Below are 14,581 nucleotides of genomic sequence, written 5' to 3'. Positions count from 1 at the left end.
GGAAATAAAGCATCAGTGTAGAGTTTAAGCAGACAGAATGTTTACAAGCAACTACTGTGTGCCAGGCACTGTTTTGGAAGATGAGGAATCAAGAAGTCAAGTGTGGTTTCTGTCTTTGAGATTCTTACAGTCTAATGGGAGAGATGCACCCACACAAACAGATATTTAAATATAATGTACAGGGGGTAAAGACATACACTAGAGAATTGTGGGAATATTTAGCCCGATATAAAGGTTTAGGTAACATTTCTTGAAGGAGATAACATCTGAGTTCATTAAGAGACAAACAAGAGCAAATCAGGTGAAAAAGGTGAGAAATATGTTCTAAAATAAGAAACAGTATGAGAAAAGGCATTGTAGTATAAAATAGCATGGGGGCATTTGATGGACAAAAATGCAATAATACTATTTTAACTGTTACTGATAACATTTGCTCAACATTTATCACATATTAAGGACTTGTTGAACAATTACAATGTTACAATGTTTTTGGTTTTTTTTGTAATCTTCAATATTATTTCCTCTCATTTTACAGATGGGGAACCTGAGATTAAAGAGATTGGATACATGACCAGGGATTTGAACCATAGACTGCAGAGTTAGTGAAGTGTCTCAACAAAAGGAATAAAGGTGCATTGTAGTTTCTACCTCATCTGTTTTATATATATACAATGCTATAATCATAACCACTGCCCTCTAGGTCTGCTGATTATGCCAATAATGATGTGATCACAATGATAGCAATAATAAACAAGGCTTGTTATAGTCTATACTTTACATATATTAATTTTTTAAGTCCTTTCACCAATAAAAATAACACTGTACATACCAACTTAGCAATAACAACACATAACACTTTTTTTTAAAGTGAGAAGCAGGAAGGCCATGAGACAGATTCCTGTATGTGTCCCGACTGGGATCCACCCAGCAAGCCCCCTACTGGGCAATGCTCTGCCCATCTGGGGCCATTGCTCTGTTGCTCGGCAATCAAGCTATTTTAGTGCCTGAGGTGAGGCCATGGAGCCATCCTCAGTGCCAAGGGTCAACTTGCTCCAACAGAGCCATGGTTGCCAGAGGAAAAGAGAGAGATAGAGAGAGAATATAGAGGGGGAGGGGTGAAGCAGATGGTCGCTTCTCCTGTGTGCCCTAACTGGGAATCGAACCCAGGATGTCCATACAACAGGCCAATGGTCTACCACTGAGCAAATTGGCCAGGGCCCAACACATAACATGTAACACAAGCCAGACAAAGCTTTATCCTATATTATCTTAATTTTTACAAGTACCAATGATGGATATATCACTACTATCCCCATTATATTGATGGATAAACTGAGTCACAGAGAGGTTAAGTATGTTGCCCAATATCACAGAGCCAGTTTGGGGGATAGGAAGAAGCAAACTCAGGTATTCAGTTTTCAGAGTCTATGCTCTTTTTTGTGTGACAGAGAGAGAGAGACAGAGAGAGGGACAGATAGGGACAGACAGGCAGGAAGGGAGAGAAATGAGAAGCATAAATTCTTTGTTGTGGCTCCTCAGTCTCCTTATTTGTTCATTGATTACTTTCTCAGATGTGTCTTGACTGGGGGGCTACAGCAGAGTGAGTGACCCCTTGCTCAAGCTAGTGACCTTGGACTCAAGCCAGAGACTTTTGGGCTCAAGCCAGTGACCATGGGGTCTTGTCTATGATCCCAAACTCAAGCCAGTGACCCTGTGCTCAAGCTGGTGAGCCTGTGCTCCAGTCAGATGAGACCATGCTCAAGCCAAGCCGGCAACCTCGGGGTCTCGAACCTGGGTCCTTGCATCCCACTCCGATGCTCCATTCTCTGCGACACCGCCCAGTCAGGCCAGAGTCTATGCTCTTAACTACATTCTTCACTGTCCATCATCAGTCAAAAAACAATGACCAGACTTCAAACCACTGATTTCATTTCCCTTTCTTTATCTGCTAATGACAGAGAAGTAATTCTATCATATGTTTGGACTGACAAATGAAAAAATAACAAAGTAATTCTGACCATAAGCCCTTTAATTCTGCAGAAACTATAAATCTAATCCTTACATGGAAACTGATGCCAGAAACAGGGAACATAGAGCTCCAAATGGCAGTTTCTTTTTTTGGATGCCTTATTCGGGCCAAGGTCAGACCATCAGCATCTTCGCGTCAGTGGTAAGAAGAGATGTTGGCAGATAGTCTCGCCATCTAGATATATATGGTGTCCCTCTTAGAACAAGCACAGTTTTAGTTAAAAGTGGTCAACATTCCATTATTTAAGTAATGGCATGGTAGTCTTATTTCTATTGCTTTTTACAAATTCACAAAATCTCAGGCCCAGCTTTGCTATATTTTCCAATTATAATACAGGTTTTTAAATGTAAAATATATTAGTAGTTATAAATTCCAAGAACTAAGTTTTTAAATTAAAGAATTCATTGTAGGAAAGAAAATACATTTGTGGGTCACTTTCAGCCCACAGGCTAAAGCTTACAACTTTTGTGTAGTCTGTAGTCTTATAAACTTTTAAGATTTCACCTCCTTGCCTGAAAATTCAGATAACTGGACAAAGTGAATTCATTTCTAACCACATCAGATTTTTTTCAGACACCGCCTTATTTTTTAATGTAAAAACATAGCAAATATGGGTTTGAATGAAATTGTAAGTCTTGGTAATAAGTAACTTCATCGTCCAGAAAAAATAAATCAACTATTATATAGAGAAGAAACATAAAGAACATCTGATGCTTTCCTATCCTGTCTCCATATGAATGACTCCAGAGACAGAAGATGACTCGCATTAATCAACTTGTAGAGTTTGAGCTTAAACACAGATATTAATATATATCCTTTTCTATCACCACCAGCCAGCTTTCTTCATTCTGTTGAGGAAGTTAGTTGAACTCCTAGATTCAGCCATTCCTATAGTCACCTCTGTACTGGATTTTTATTACATGCACTATAAATCTTTCCCCTTCCCATTATTTTCTTCTTGATTTAACCATGTGAGTTGGGTTTCTGTCACTTGGAGCCAAAAGAAGCTGACTAAATAGTGTCCCACAAGCAATGACTCTTTTCCATATTTCTGCTATCTCATGCTTTTCTCTAGGCTGGAATACCTGTCTTTCCTTATGCTTACAGGTCATACAAGTGATTTAAGATGCAACTTCCTCAATTAAAAGTTTCCCTACTATTAAATCCAACCCTGTGTATGTGTAGGCATACACTCTCTCCCTCCACCACTTTCATATTGTAATCAGCCATCTTATAATGAGACAGTTTCTTGTTCTCAACTTATTTAACATCTGTATCTGTTAACTTCCAAACTAGAACATAGCTCTCCAACTCAGGTGCATATCTCACAGGTATCTTCTGGTTCAGCCACCAAGTGTTTAATGAAAAAGTAACTAGTCACTTCTTCAAAACTTACTTCTAAGTTAGGAGAACTCTCCTGATCATTCCAACTGAAGTTGTATAGACACCTGGCTCCACATAACAAATACTGATTATATTCTAGTGTACAGCCTGTTATTGAGTATTAAGTTTGCTTTTGTAGGGGAATGAGCTCTGAATTATTTGCTTTTACCACTTGACACAGTACAATTCTTCTGGCATGAATATTTAATTTCCTGTGTTCTTCAATCCAGTTTTTAGAGAAGCACAAGGCTATTCCAAGTGTTCAATGAGGCAAGAACCTCTCTTATTACTTTCTTCAGCATCTTCAGAATGCCTTTGCCAGTACCAGTGCATAACAGTTCCTGCCCATTGCACTGAGGATAGGGCTGCCAAAAAGCACATTTAAAGAATGCAGTTTTTTGCCTGACCTGTGGTGGCGCAGTGGATAAAGCATCGACCTGGAAATGCTGAGGTCGCCGGTTCGAAACCCTGGGCTTGCCTGGTCAAGGCACATATGGGAGTTGATGCTTCCAGCTCCTCCCCCCTGTCTTTCTCTCCTCTCTCTGTCTCTCTCTGTCTCCTCTCTAAAATGAATAAAAAAAAAAAAGAATGCAGTTTTTTTCCTTGATGAAAAGAGAAATACGTAATTCTTTTCAAAGAAATCTGGTTTAATAGTCACACAGTTCTCTCAAAGGTTAGAATATTTATTTCCTGAAATGAAAATCACACATACACTGTGAAAGCAACCCTTAAGAATTTTGAGTAGTGGAACTAGTCCAAATGCCTCACAACACATCTGAACGGATGAATCACTAATTTTGATTTAAAACACACACAGTCTACATATATAGCAGGGGTCTCAAACTCAACTCAGCATATGGGCCACAGAGCAAGATCACAGCTGTTAGGCGGGCCGCACTAGGTCTCCAAAAGGCAACTGTTACGCAACACTTTTCTCACTGCAGTTGAAAACAAAAAAAAATCAGTACAACAAGCACAATCGTACATGCAGTTTACTCAGTGTCACAAAACGACCAGAAACTGTAGTTCGCATCACAACTGCTGTTAACTAAGCTAATATCTAGCTAGGATGCTAGAGAAATGAAAAATACAAGTAGCCCCTAGGCTTACTTAATTTTATCCAAAATATTTTGAACTTCATGGATTAGTCTGCGGGCTGCACAAAATTGTTCGGCGGGCGAGTTTGAGACCCCTGATATATAGTTAGCTGGCAGTAGGTCTTAGATTTTAGGGAAGGTATAGGCTTCTGAGTCATGACCAACTAACAAAGTCAAATAAATAAATGAAGACAGATGGAATTTCTGAAGCTAACAGTGACTCAATGTTAGTCATATTTTCATGGCAACATATAAGCTGAATTACATGGAAGTGAGTAGCTTGAACTACATCCTATTTGATCTAAAGTCCTCCTGAATGAAATGAAAGTTCATATACAATAGAAATGACTTTAGGATTGTACCCTTCCTTCATCATCTACACACGTACACACAGACACAGACACACATGTATACAAACCTACACATGCTCCCCATATTCATTCTGGACACCTGTAATGCAGGAGTTATAAATAATTCCTAGTCACTTTTTAAAAACTTGGTTATATCAACCTATTACACAATTGTTTACAGTGCCTGCATTTCATTCCCTCAGCAGCATCTATAAGTAGCTAATTCACAGGAGGTAGCCACCCATCATCATTACTACATAATTTAGAAACATATGGTATAGCTTTGCCATGCCCACTGCTAGGTATTCACTCTACCATTCTGACAAAAGAAGGAAAATAAAGAGCACAGGATTGTTTTTCAAATTGTCATTTATGAGCTGCTGAACCATACACTGAAGGCCAGATTTATATTTTGGTCATAAATTATCATTACCAGCATGTTATATTTAGATTCATAATAGTACAAGAAAAATAAACCTATCAATGATAAACTATGTTTTCACATAGTCTGCTTAAAGTCTCTTCTTTTAACTGGGAAAATTGTTGAATGCCTGGGCACTCTTTTTTTTTTTCCACTAAAAGTGAAACCAAAGTAATTAACTATCAGAATCTTCACCCTCTGCTCCTTCCTAGTTGTTCTTCTAAGCTAATATACTTTTTAAAGCTCAAACCACATAGAAAGACTGACTATGGTCTAGTGATCAATTTATCAACTAACATAACAGCCTATCTCTTTCCTCCATACCCTGGTATCTAAATGTGCATTTTCTCAGGTTGAATATAGCAGTCCCAGTTACTATCTGCAGTTTCAGTTACTTGTGGTCAACCATAGTCCCAAATTTTTAAATGGAAAATTCCAGAAATAAACAATTCATGTTTTAAACTGTGTATCTTTCTGAATAGCATCATGAACATTCATGCCACCCTACTCCATCCTGCCCAGATGTGAACTATCCCATCCAGTGTATTCATGTTGCATGTGCCACCTCTCTATTTAGTCACTTGGTAGTGTTCTGGGTTATCAGGGTTGACAGTTGTGGTTTCACAGTGCTTATGTTCAAGTAACACTTATTTTACTTAATAATGACCCCAAACCATTTACAAAACTTTCATTATAGTATATTGTCAAAACTGTTCTACTTTATTTATTGCTGAACATCTCCAGTGTGCCTAATTTATTAATTTAATCATAGGAGTGTGTGTATAGGAACAACATAGTACATATAGGGTTCTGTACTATCCACGGTTTCAGGCATCCACTGGGGGCCTTGGAACATTATGCCCTGCAGATCAGAGGGGACCACTGTATTTGATAGGTGCCCTAAGGGAGGGGTGTAGGTCTCTCTTAACTATAATAGAAATCACCCTGGGAGTGAAGTGCACTTCAACATGTCATGATGCTAGGGCTCTATTTTTCACTTTAGAATATTTCTGGCCAGTGTCGCGTATTGAAAAGGCAGGCTTTGGAATCAGCATACACCAGGCCTCAGCCTCCACTCTTCCAACTATTTGCGCAGTGCTTTAGGCAAATTACAAAACCTGTCTCAGTCTCAGCTTTATCTTCTAAAAACGACAGTAATTCCTGCATTGATAGGGTTATTAAGATAATTTAAAATGATCTAAGAACAGAAAAAAGAATTTAGGTAAAAACTAAGGAAATCAGAATAAACCATATATTTTAGTTGATAATGTATCAATATGAGTTCTTTAATTGTAACAGATATGCCATATTATAGTAAGATATCAATAATGGGGGAAAACTGGATGAGGGCGATATGGGAACTTTCTGTACTATTTTCTCAATTTTTTAGTGAATCCATAACTTGTAATAAATAAAGCCTATTTTTAAAAAGTAGGTATTTGAAAAATGGTTGCCAGTATTATGAATATAGACTATTTCATGACGTATATCATATGCAATATAATATGATCTTGTTTTTATCCCCAGCTTTGGAGATATATAAGTGACATAGAACATTGTCTAAGTTGAAGGCACATAGTGTAAAGATGTAACAATATGATCTTGTCTTTTTCTCAATTCAGCACTTCTTTTCCAAGGGCAGTTTTCTTTCTCTCCATGTCACTCTATTTCTTTTGCTACATCTTTTTTTATAGCTTTTTCTAGTTCACCCATTTTCAGGCTACTACAAACTCATATGCAATCTACAACTTGTTTATACTTCTCCAAGACTAATTTTAGTTTATCAATATTACTTGTCTTTAAATTTTACCACAGTGATTATGCAAACTTTTTAGTTACTTCTAATAATGACTCATTATTTTAAAATCAAAGTTTTAAGCTTGGAAAAAAGTAGCAAAACACTCTATTCCAGAAGGACACTAAGAACTTAAAGATATAGCAATGGCAAAGTTTATTTTTGTGGGGGGTTTTTTGTTTGCTTGTTTGTTTTTTTGTAATAAGGAGGCAAGATATTCAGCTTCCCAATAGTCAATAGCCCTGAGGCAGCTTTGCTGGGATGTGTATTTAGCACTAATTTGCTGCAATAACTAAAAATAGCTTGACCAAATGCCAGTGTTATCCAATCTGTCCTGTGGTCTCTCTGATGCTAAGGTCCTGTGTGAAAACAAAACCCACCTGCCCCTCAAAAGCACAGCTTTGAATGAATTCAAATAAAACATATAATCAAATCAGAAAAATTTAGCTTCCTGATAATCCTGCTCAGGTGGCCGTAGGTTGTTTAGAAGAACTGGGTCTCCGTGAGCCTGTATTCTCTCATTCTAGTGCCCAGATGTAAGCGTCTATATAAAAAAACAGAGCTCTAGAGACTTTTGACTGATAAAGGGAAGTTTGTTTCTTATTTTTTCTTTAAACCACAACAGTTTTTATTGCCAAAGAACTAAAACATCTTTGGTTGGTGGGCTTATTAACAGATAGATTTTAAAGATGAAATTTCCCCACGTTATAAAGACAGTTACCATAATCATTTCAAGCTGAAACCTGAAATATAAGGCCGTGTGTGTGGACCCAGTACTCAACCTTAAAAGAATATCCAAAAAAACCACTTTGACTGTTCTGAGTATACCCTTGCTCTACTGTAGTCCAGAATACAGGTTGAAAAAGCAAGGGGCTACAGAAGGGGACGGGGGAGGGTCTGAGAATGGAGTGTGTAGCCCAGTAGCTATTTCTCAACCAGGAAATGAGTTTTATTTTTAATAAAACTGATACCTGTGTGAAGCTTGTGATCGTTGATATCACCAGTGCTGCCTGGTGTGTGTACATATATAAGCAAAACAAACAGAGAAATCTGTGTTCACTCAAGATAAGGACGAATAAATACAGGAAAACCTCAGGCTGTACTACAGCAACACAAAATTCAGTCTTAACTAGCAGCAACCAGAAATTCACTGTTTTAAGACACCGGTCTCACAACCTTGATGGGGTTAGAGCTGCTTCGCACACCATGCCTCGGGTCCTTCACTGTCTATTCTGATGCGTTCACTTAGAACAGAGGACTTTCTTCACTGAGTCACTTCACCTGAGTACCTGACCCCTTCCCTCCTGGTCCCGTGCCACCGCCGCTCATTCTGCCGTAGCCACCCGCCTCCTCTGCCGGGCTGGAGAACAGCTGATAGAAATAGGCGTTTTTCTTCACATCAAAGGCGGCCTGCAGCCGCCCCAGCCTCAGCCACAAAAAGCTTTCTGATGCTCATAATTGCGAGGCTTTTTGCAGCTGCACTGCATCTAGCCTGCAGCGATGAAGACAGGGCTTTGAGGGCCTCGGAAAGCTCGAAGGTGGCGAAGTCACCTTGGGAAGAGGGGAGGGTCAAAGGGAGAACGGTAGAGGGCCTGACCCGGGCAGAACCGGAGTGCGTGCGGTGCTCTGGGGTCAACGCGGAAGGAGAGGGGGACTGGAGGGAGCTCAGGCCGGAGCGAAGCCGTGCCTGAGGACCCGTAGGCGACCCGGGTCAGTGGTCTGCTGACCCGGGCGGAGGGAGGAGGATGCCCTTCGCAAATGCCTGGAAGCTTCGCCTTCCGGGCTGGCTCGCTCCCGCCCGGCCCGCGATGCTCTCAGCTCGGATGCGCCGAGCGCTGCTCGGAGGCGCTCCTTCCTCTCCACACCGGCGCCCCCACCTGCCAGGCGGCCCTGCCCGCCGAGCTCACGCCCCGGAGCGGAGTGCTGCCGCCCGCCTCTGGACAGTGCCAGGAGCCCTGCAAGCGAGCAAGGCCTCTGCGGGCGCGCAGCTTGCAAGTCACTCCCGGAGCCTTCCGGCCACTACGCCGGACCTGCCAGGCTTGCTGCCCAGCGCACCCAGGGAGGCCTGGGCGCTCGGCACGGCGCTTCAGGACCTCAGCGGTCCGGGCCGCGGAGACAGGGCCTCGCAGCCCCGTCTCCAGGGTGCGGTCTCCACCTCCTTTTGCTCCTCCGTGCCAGGTGCGCCGCCAACTCCCATTGTTTGCCCCACCCGCCCGGCGACGTCCCGGCGCTGCTGACCCGGCCTCCCGGGCGCACCTACCTTCTGCTGCCGGCGAGCCATGTCGGTGGGCTGCTTGGCGTTGAAGGGGTAGGCGATGCAGCGCATCACGAAGACATAGAGCTGCAGCTTCTTCTTCCTTTCCTCCTCCTCCTTCTGCAACCGCTCCAACTCCTCCTTCTCCTTCTCGCTCACCACCGACGGGCTGGGGCTGCAGGGCCGGCCGCCCCCCGCGCGGCTGCTGGGCTGCAGCCCCCCGGCCCCGCCGCTGCCGCTCGCGCCGCTGCCCCCCGCGCCGCCGGCGCCCACCCCGGGCCCGGCGCCCGCGCCGCCGCCGCCCCCCAGCCCGGCGCCGCCGCCCGAGCCCTCGCTGGTGCGGCTGGGAGACAGGCGAGCGCCGGGCGCGGCCGAGCCGAGCACCTCCTTGCCGCTCTCCTCCTCCACGATCTCATCCGACTCCTCTTCGCTGGACGAAGGGTCTAGCATGGTGGCGCCTGGAGTGGGCGGGGGGGGGGGGGCCTGGAGCCCCGGCTTGGGGTGCAAAAGATGGGGCCGCTGGAGGCAGCCGGGTGTCGGCTTTCCCGGAGGGGCGCTTCTCCGAAATCAGGGAGCGAGCTCCCTGCTGCTCAGCACCGGCCGCCGCGACTGCTTTCTTAGCCAGCGATCCCGAGCTGGGCTCAGACCCAGGAGCGAGGGGGGAGGGGATGGGAGAGGTGCGTCTGTGGACCCGAGGTGGGCAAGGGGAAGTCAGCTGCAAGCCCGGAGCCCGCAGCCGGATGCCATCTGCAGCCGCTGAAGGAGGCGTCGCCGGAAAAGATGCCGAGCGTTGCAAGCTGTCGCTGCAGCCGAGAGCCGAAGAGGCATCTTGCCGATTGGGGAGGGCGCGGCGCTTACGTGTTTATTGGCTTAACTCTCCCCTGTCCGTGGCGTAAAGGGTGGCTGCAGAGGACTAGAGCGAGGACCGTGCGAGCGTCCCCAAAGTCCCAGAGCTTCAATGCTACCCTAGCGCTTTCTACCCTCGTCACCCCCTCCCTTTTGTGGCTAATTTCCTCATTGATGCTCAGCTCTCATTACCTCGACCTTTCTCCCCCTCCCGCGGACAAGAGTTCTTGGGGGAGGAAGGAAGAAATAGACAAACCAGTGATGTCCTGTTAGCGAAGACGCTACACCCAGAGGTCTCACTAAGAGAAAGTCGGCGAGACCCCATGCCGTGAAGAGTCTCTCTCCCTTCCCCAGGCTTCTCCGCACCTGGGGCGTGGGGCTGTGGGGCTGGGCGGCGTGTTTGTCCCACCTGTGCACTCTGATTCCAGCAACTTACTTTACGTACTCCCACTCATTAAAATGAAAGTGAATCAGATTTAGAGAGGATTTGTGTATCGACCGTACAGCTCAACCAATTTAAGTAGAATCCCCGCCCTTGCCTACCCCTTAAAAGCTATGATGAACATCATTTAATTCCAAGGACTGGGAACCCTTTCTGCCGTCGAGAGCCTACCGGAGAACTAGAACGGCTTCTGGGGCTGAGCCCTTTCTCCATTCTGGCTCCGAGGGTCTGGGTAGAGGAGTGGGGATCCCGAGGTCAGACAAAGACACCCCAAGAACTCGGCGCATCAATGTCTAATGCAATGGCTCTATCGCACTATCTTCATCCTCCTGCTTCTCAGTTATCAATTCAAAAGCAGCAGTTGGTGCCTCCCTCCCCCTACTCCTTTGGCCAATAAATAGGCGGACGGTGGAGCTGGCCAGCGTGCTGAATCTAATAAGCGATCCGCAGACGGATTGAGAACAAACCAACACCCTTGGATCTTGGGCTATCTGGAGACTTCTCTCCACGCCCCTACCCCATTTCCTGTATCTATGTATTTTCTAATGCTTTAATTATTCGTGGGTAGTCGTGGGAGTTGTAAATGTGTAGCCAGAATTTAAAGTTTACATCACATCTGTCTATGTATTTTCACACAGTATCCCATTGTGTATATGTACCACTCCTTTTTAATCCACTCGTCCACTGATGGACACTTGGGCTATTTCCAAATCTTGCTGCAATAAACATGGGGGTGCATCTCTTCTTTTGAATCAGTGATTTGACTGTAGGCTTTGATACTCAAGTGAAGTTTCCTAGCCAGAATCTTTGAGAACTTAAACTCAAAACAACATCTAGTTTCACCTTAACTCTAACCATCCTGTTTGATTTTTAAAATTAAATAATATATTTAATTTTACTATCATACTCACTTCAAGGGCATAACTTCTGTGGCCATTACTTATACCTTATCAATTTAAATAATCCAGCGATATGGAAATTGCTACATTTTGGCAGTCCTCACTTTATACTTCTCTTAAAGAAGTAAAAGGTGTTCAAATTATGTTTTACTGGTTTTCCTGAAACAGAAAATATAACACGCCAAACAATCAAGCAATAACTTTGATTCAGCACCTTTTTATGCAGTGAACATTGTTTTAGGTGCTTGGGCCGGATTGAATTTTTAGAAGATAATCTCTTAAAGAGTTTATAATCTCCTTTGGGAGATACAAATAAACATGTGAAAAGGCTGACAGCACTTAATTTCAAGGTAACATACCAACAAATCCAAGTGAGTACACTGCTAAAAGCTCATATGGATGAAGCAACTGAGAATGAAAGAGAATCACAGTTCCCAAAAAGGAGAACCAAGTTTTATATTATTTTTTAATATTTTTGGCTTTTTATTTTATTTTAATATTTATTTTATTAATTTTAATTTATTGTGTTAACATAGATTCAAGTGTCCTACTGAATATAGCACCCTCACCCCCCATCCCCGTGTCCCTATTTACATCCCTTTTGCCCCCTTCTCCCTTACTCCCTCCCTGCCTTCTCTCTGGAATTTGCTGCCCTGTTATCTGTATCTATGTGTTATGTATATATAATTTCACTTATCCCTTCACCTTCTCTGATCCCATCCCCTTATCCTCCTTCCCTCTGAAAGCTGTCTCTCTGGTACCTATGACCCTACCTCTGCCTCTATTTTATTCCTCAGTTCACTTTGTTGCTCAGATTCCACATATAAGTGAGATCATGTGATATTTGTCTTTCTCTGCCTGTCTTATTCCACTTAGCATAATAGTCTCCAGATCTATCCATTCCATCGCAAAAGGTAAGATTTCCTTCTTTTTCATGGCTGTGTAGTATTCCATTGTATATATGTACCACTGCTTTTTAATACACTCATCCATTGATGGACACTTGGGCTATTTCCAAATCTTGCTGCAATAAACATGGGAGTGCATCTCTTCTTTTGAATCAGTGATTTGATATTCTTAGGATATATTCCTAAAACTGGGATAGCTGGGTCAAAGGCAGTTCCATTTTTAATTTTTGAGGAAATGCCATACTGTTTCCACAGTGACTGCACAAGTTTGCATTCCCACCAGCAGTGCAGGAGGGTTCCCTTTTTTCCACATCCTTACCAGCACTTATTGTGTGTTGTTTTGTTAATGAGTCCCATTCTGACAGGTGTGAGGTGGTATCTCATTGTGGTTTTAATTTGCATTTCTCTGATGATTAGTGATGTTGAACATTTTCTCATATGCCTATTGGCCATCTGTATGTCTGAAGAGGACCAAGTTTTTTTTTTAATTGAATTTATTGGGGTGAGTTTGCTTAATAAAAGTATATAGGTTTCAGGGATACAATTCTATAATACACCATCTGTATTGTGTTCACCACCCCAAGTCAAGTCTCCTTCTGTCACCATTTATCCCCTCTCTACCCTCTCCTACCTCCCCACCCCCCTTTCCTCTAGTAATCACCATACTATTGTCTCTGAGTTTTATGTTTTTGCTTAATCCCTTTACTTTTTCACCCAGCCCCCCTACCCTCTGACAGCTGTCAGTCTGTTTCTTTCTCTGAGTCTGTTTCTATTTTGTTTATTGGTTTATTTTGTTCATTAGATTCCACATATAAATAAAGTCATATGGCATTTATCTTTCTGTGACTGGCTTATTTCACTTAGCATAATACTCTCCAGGTCTATCCATGTAATCACAAAAGGTGAGATTTCCTTTATTTTTTACAGCTGAGTAGTATTCCATTGTGTAAATGTACCACAGCTTTTTTATTTACTCATCCATTGATGGACACTTGGACTGTTTCCCAGTCTTGGCTATTGTAAATAACACTGCAGTGAACACAGGAGAGCATATATTCTTTTGAACTCATGATTCAGGTTTCTTCAGATATATTCCTAGAAGTGAAATTACTGAGTCATAAGGCAGTTTCATTTTTCATATTTTGACGTAACTTCATATTGCTTTCCACAGTGGCTGCACCAAGAGGACCAAGTTTTAAATGAAAAAATTATATGTATGAATGATGCAAAGGGAAAGCATTATAAAGGGAAAAAGTGAGTTTCAAAACTGTAGTGATTGATAGAACACGGGACCAAATGAGTTACAAAATATTGTGGAGATGGGGTGTGGGCAGGTAAGGAGGAAGTGAGGAAAAAAAGCTGAAATTACCCATTTGGTCAATAGGAGGACTGTGCTTAGGGCACAAAGAAATAAATTTAATTAACTAAGGAACATGTGATGATTTGTGGAGGGGGTGCTCTTGAAGGCCAGACAAACACCATTTACTAATTAAATATCTCTTCTTTATGCAAGCTTAGTCACTTAAGTTCTATCACATTAAACATTGATAAAGACTGACCATGAATTCTGTGTTCAGAACCATTTGGAACTTCTCAATTGCTATAATAAGACTTTGTTGAGTTTTATATTTTTACAAATTCCTTTAGATTTCTGTTTGGTTATTTTTTTTGCCAATTGTACCAATTAAAACAAACTCAGTGTTTACCTTTGTTAATGATATAAATATAAAGTAGCCTGACCAGGTGGTGGCGCAGGAGGTAGATCATCTGCCTGGGATGCTGAGGACCCAGGTTCAAAGCCCCAAGGTCAGCTGCTTGAGCGTGGGCTCATCTGGCTTAGGCATGGGTTTGTTGATTTGAGTGTGGGATCATGGACATGACCCCATGGTTACTGGGTTGGGCCCAGGGGTCACTGGCTTGAGTGGCAGGGAAAGTGGGGGGATCACTGGCTCAGCTGGAGCCTCACCCTTCATCAAGGCAAATATGAAAAAGCAATCAATGAACAACTAAGGTGCTACAATAAAAAGTTGATGCTTCTCATCTCTCCCTTTTTGTCTGTCTGTCCCTCTCTGTCTAAAAAATAAATAAATAAAATTAGATAAATATAACACTTTTTAATCCCCCCTTGAGTATTCAAAGATATATATACAGATTTTT

General features: G+C 42.7%; 1 protein-coding gene across 20 annotated transcripts in view; it reads right to left on the bottom strand.

Moving 5' to 3' along the window:
* CADPS (calcium dependent secretion activator) overlaps positions 1-10,573 on the bottom strand; it is a 598,625-nt gene extending 588,052 nt beyond the window's left edge. For 9 of the 20 annotated variants that reach the window (XM_066352049.1, XM_066352050.1, XM_066352060.1 and 6 more), the window contains exon 1: positions 9,336-10,571. In XM_066352049.1, the coding sequence (XP_066208146.1) occupies positions 9,336-9,779 (444 nt within the window). In that variant the 5' untranslated portion in view covers positions 9,780-10,571. Of the gene's footprint in view, positions 1-9,335 lie in introns of all 20 variants that reach the window. The other 11 variants (XM_066352059.1, XM_066352067.1, XM_066352068.1 and 8 more) reach the window with 3 other exon arrangements.
* Positions 10,574-14,581: the final 4,008 nt, after the last annotated feature.

This window comes from Saccopteryx leptura, chromosome 10 (assembly GCF_036850995.1).
Source record: "Saccopteryx leptura isolate mSacLep1 chromosome 10, mSacLep1_pri_phased_curated, whole genome shotgun sequence".
In the NCBI taxonomy this organism is placed as follows: Eukaryota; Metazoa; Chordata; class Mammalia; order Chiroptera; family Emballonuridae; genus Saccopteryx; species Saccopteryx leptura.
Note: the sequence above shows the minus strand (reverse complement) of the source record. Positions and strands in the feature narration are given on the sequence as shown.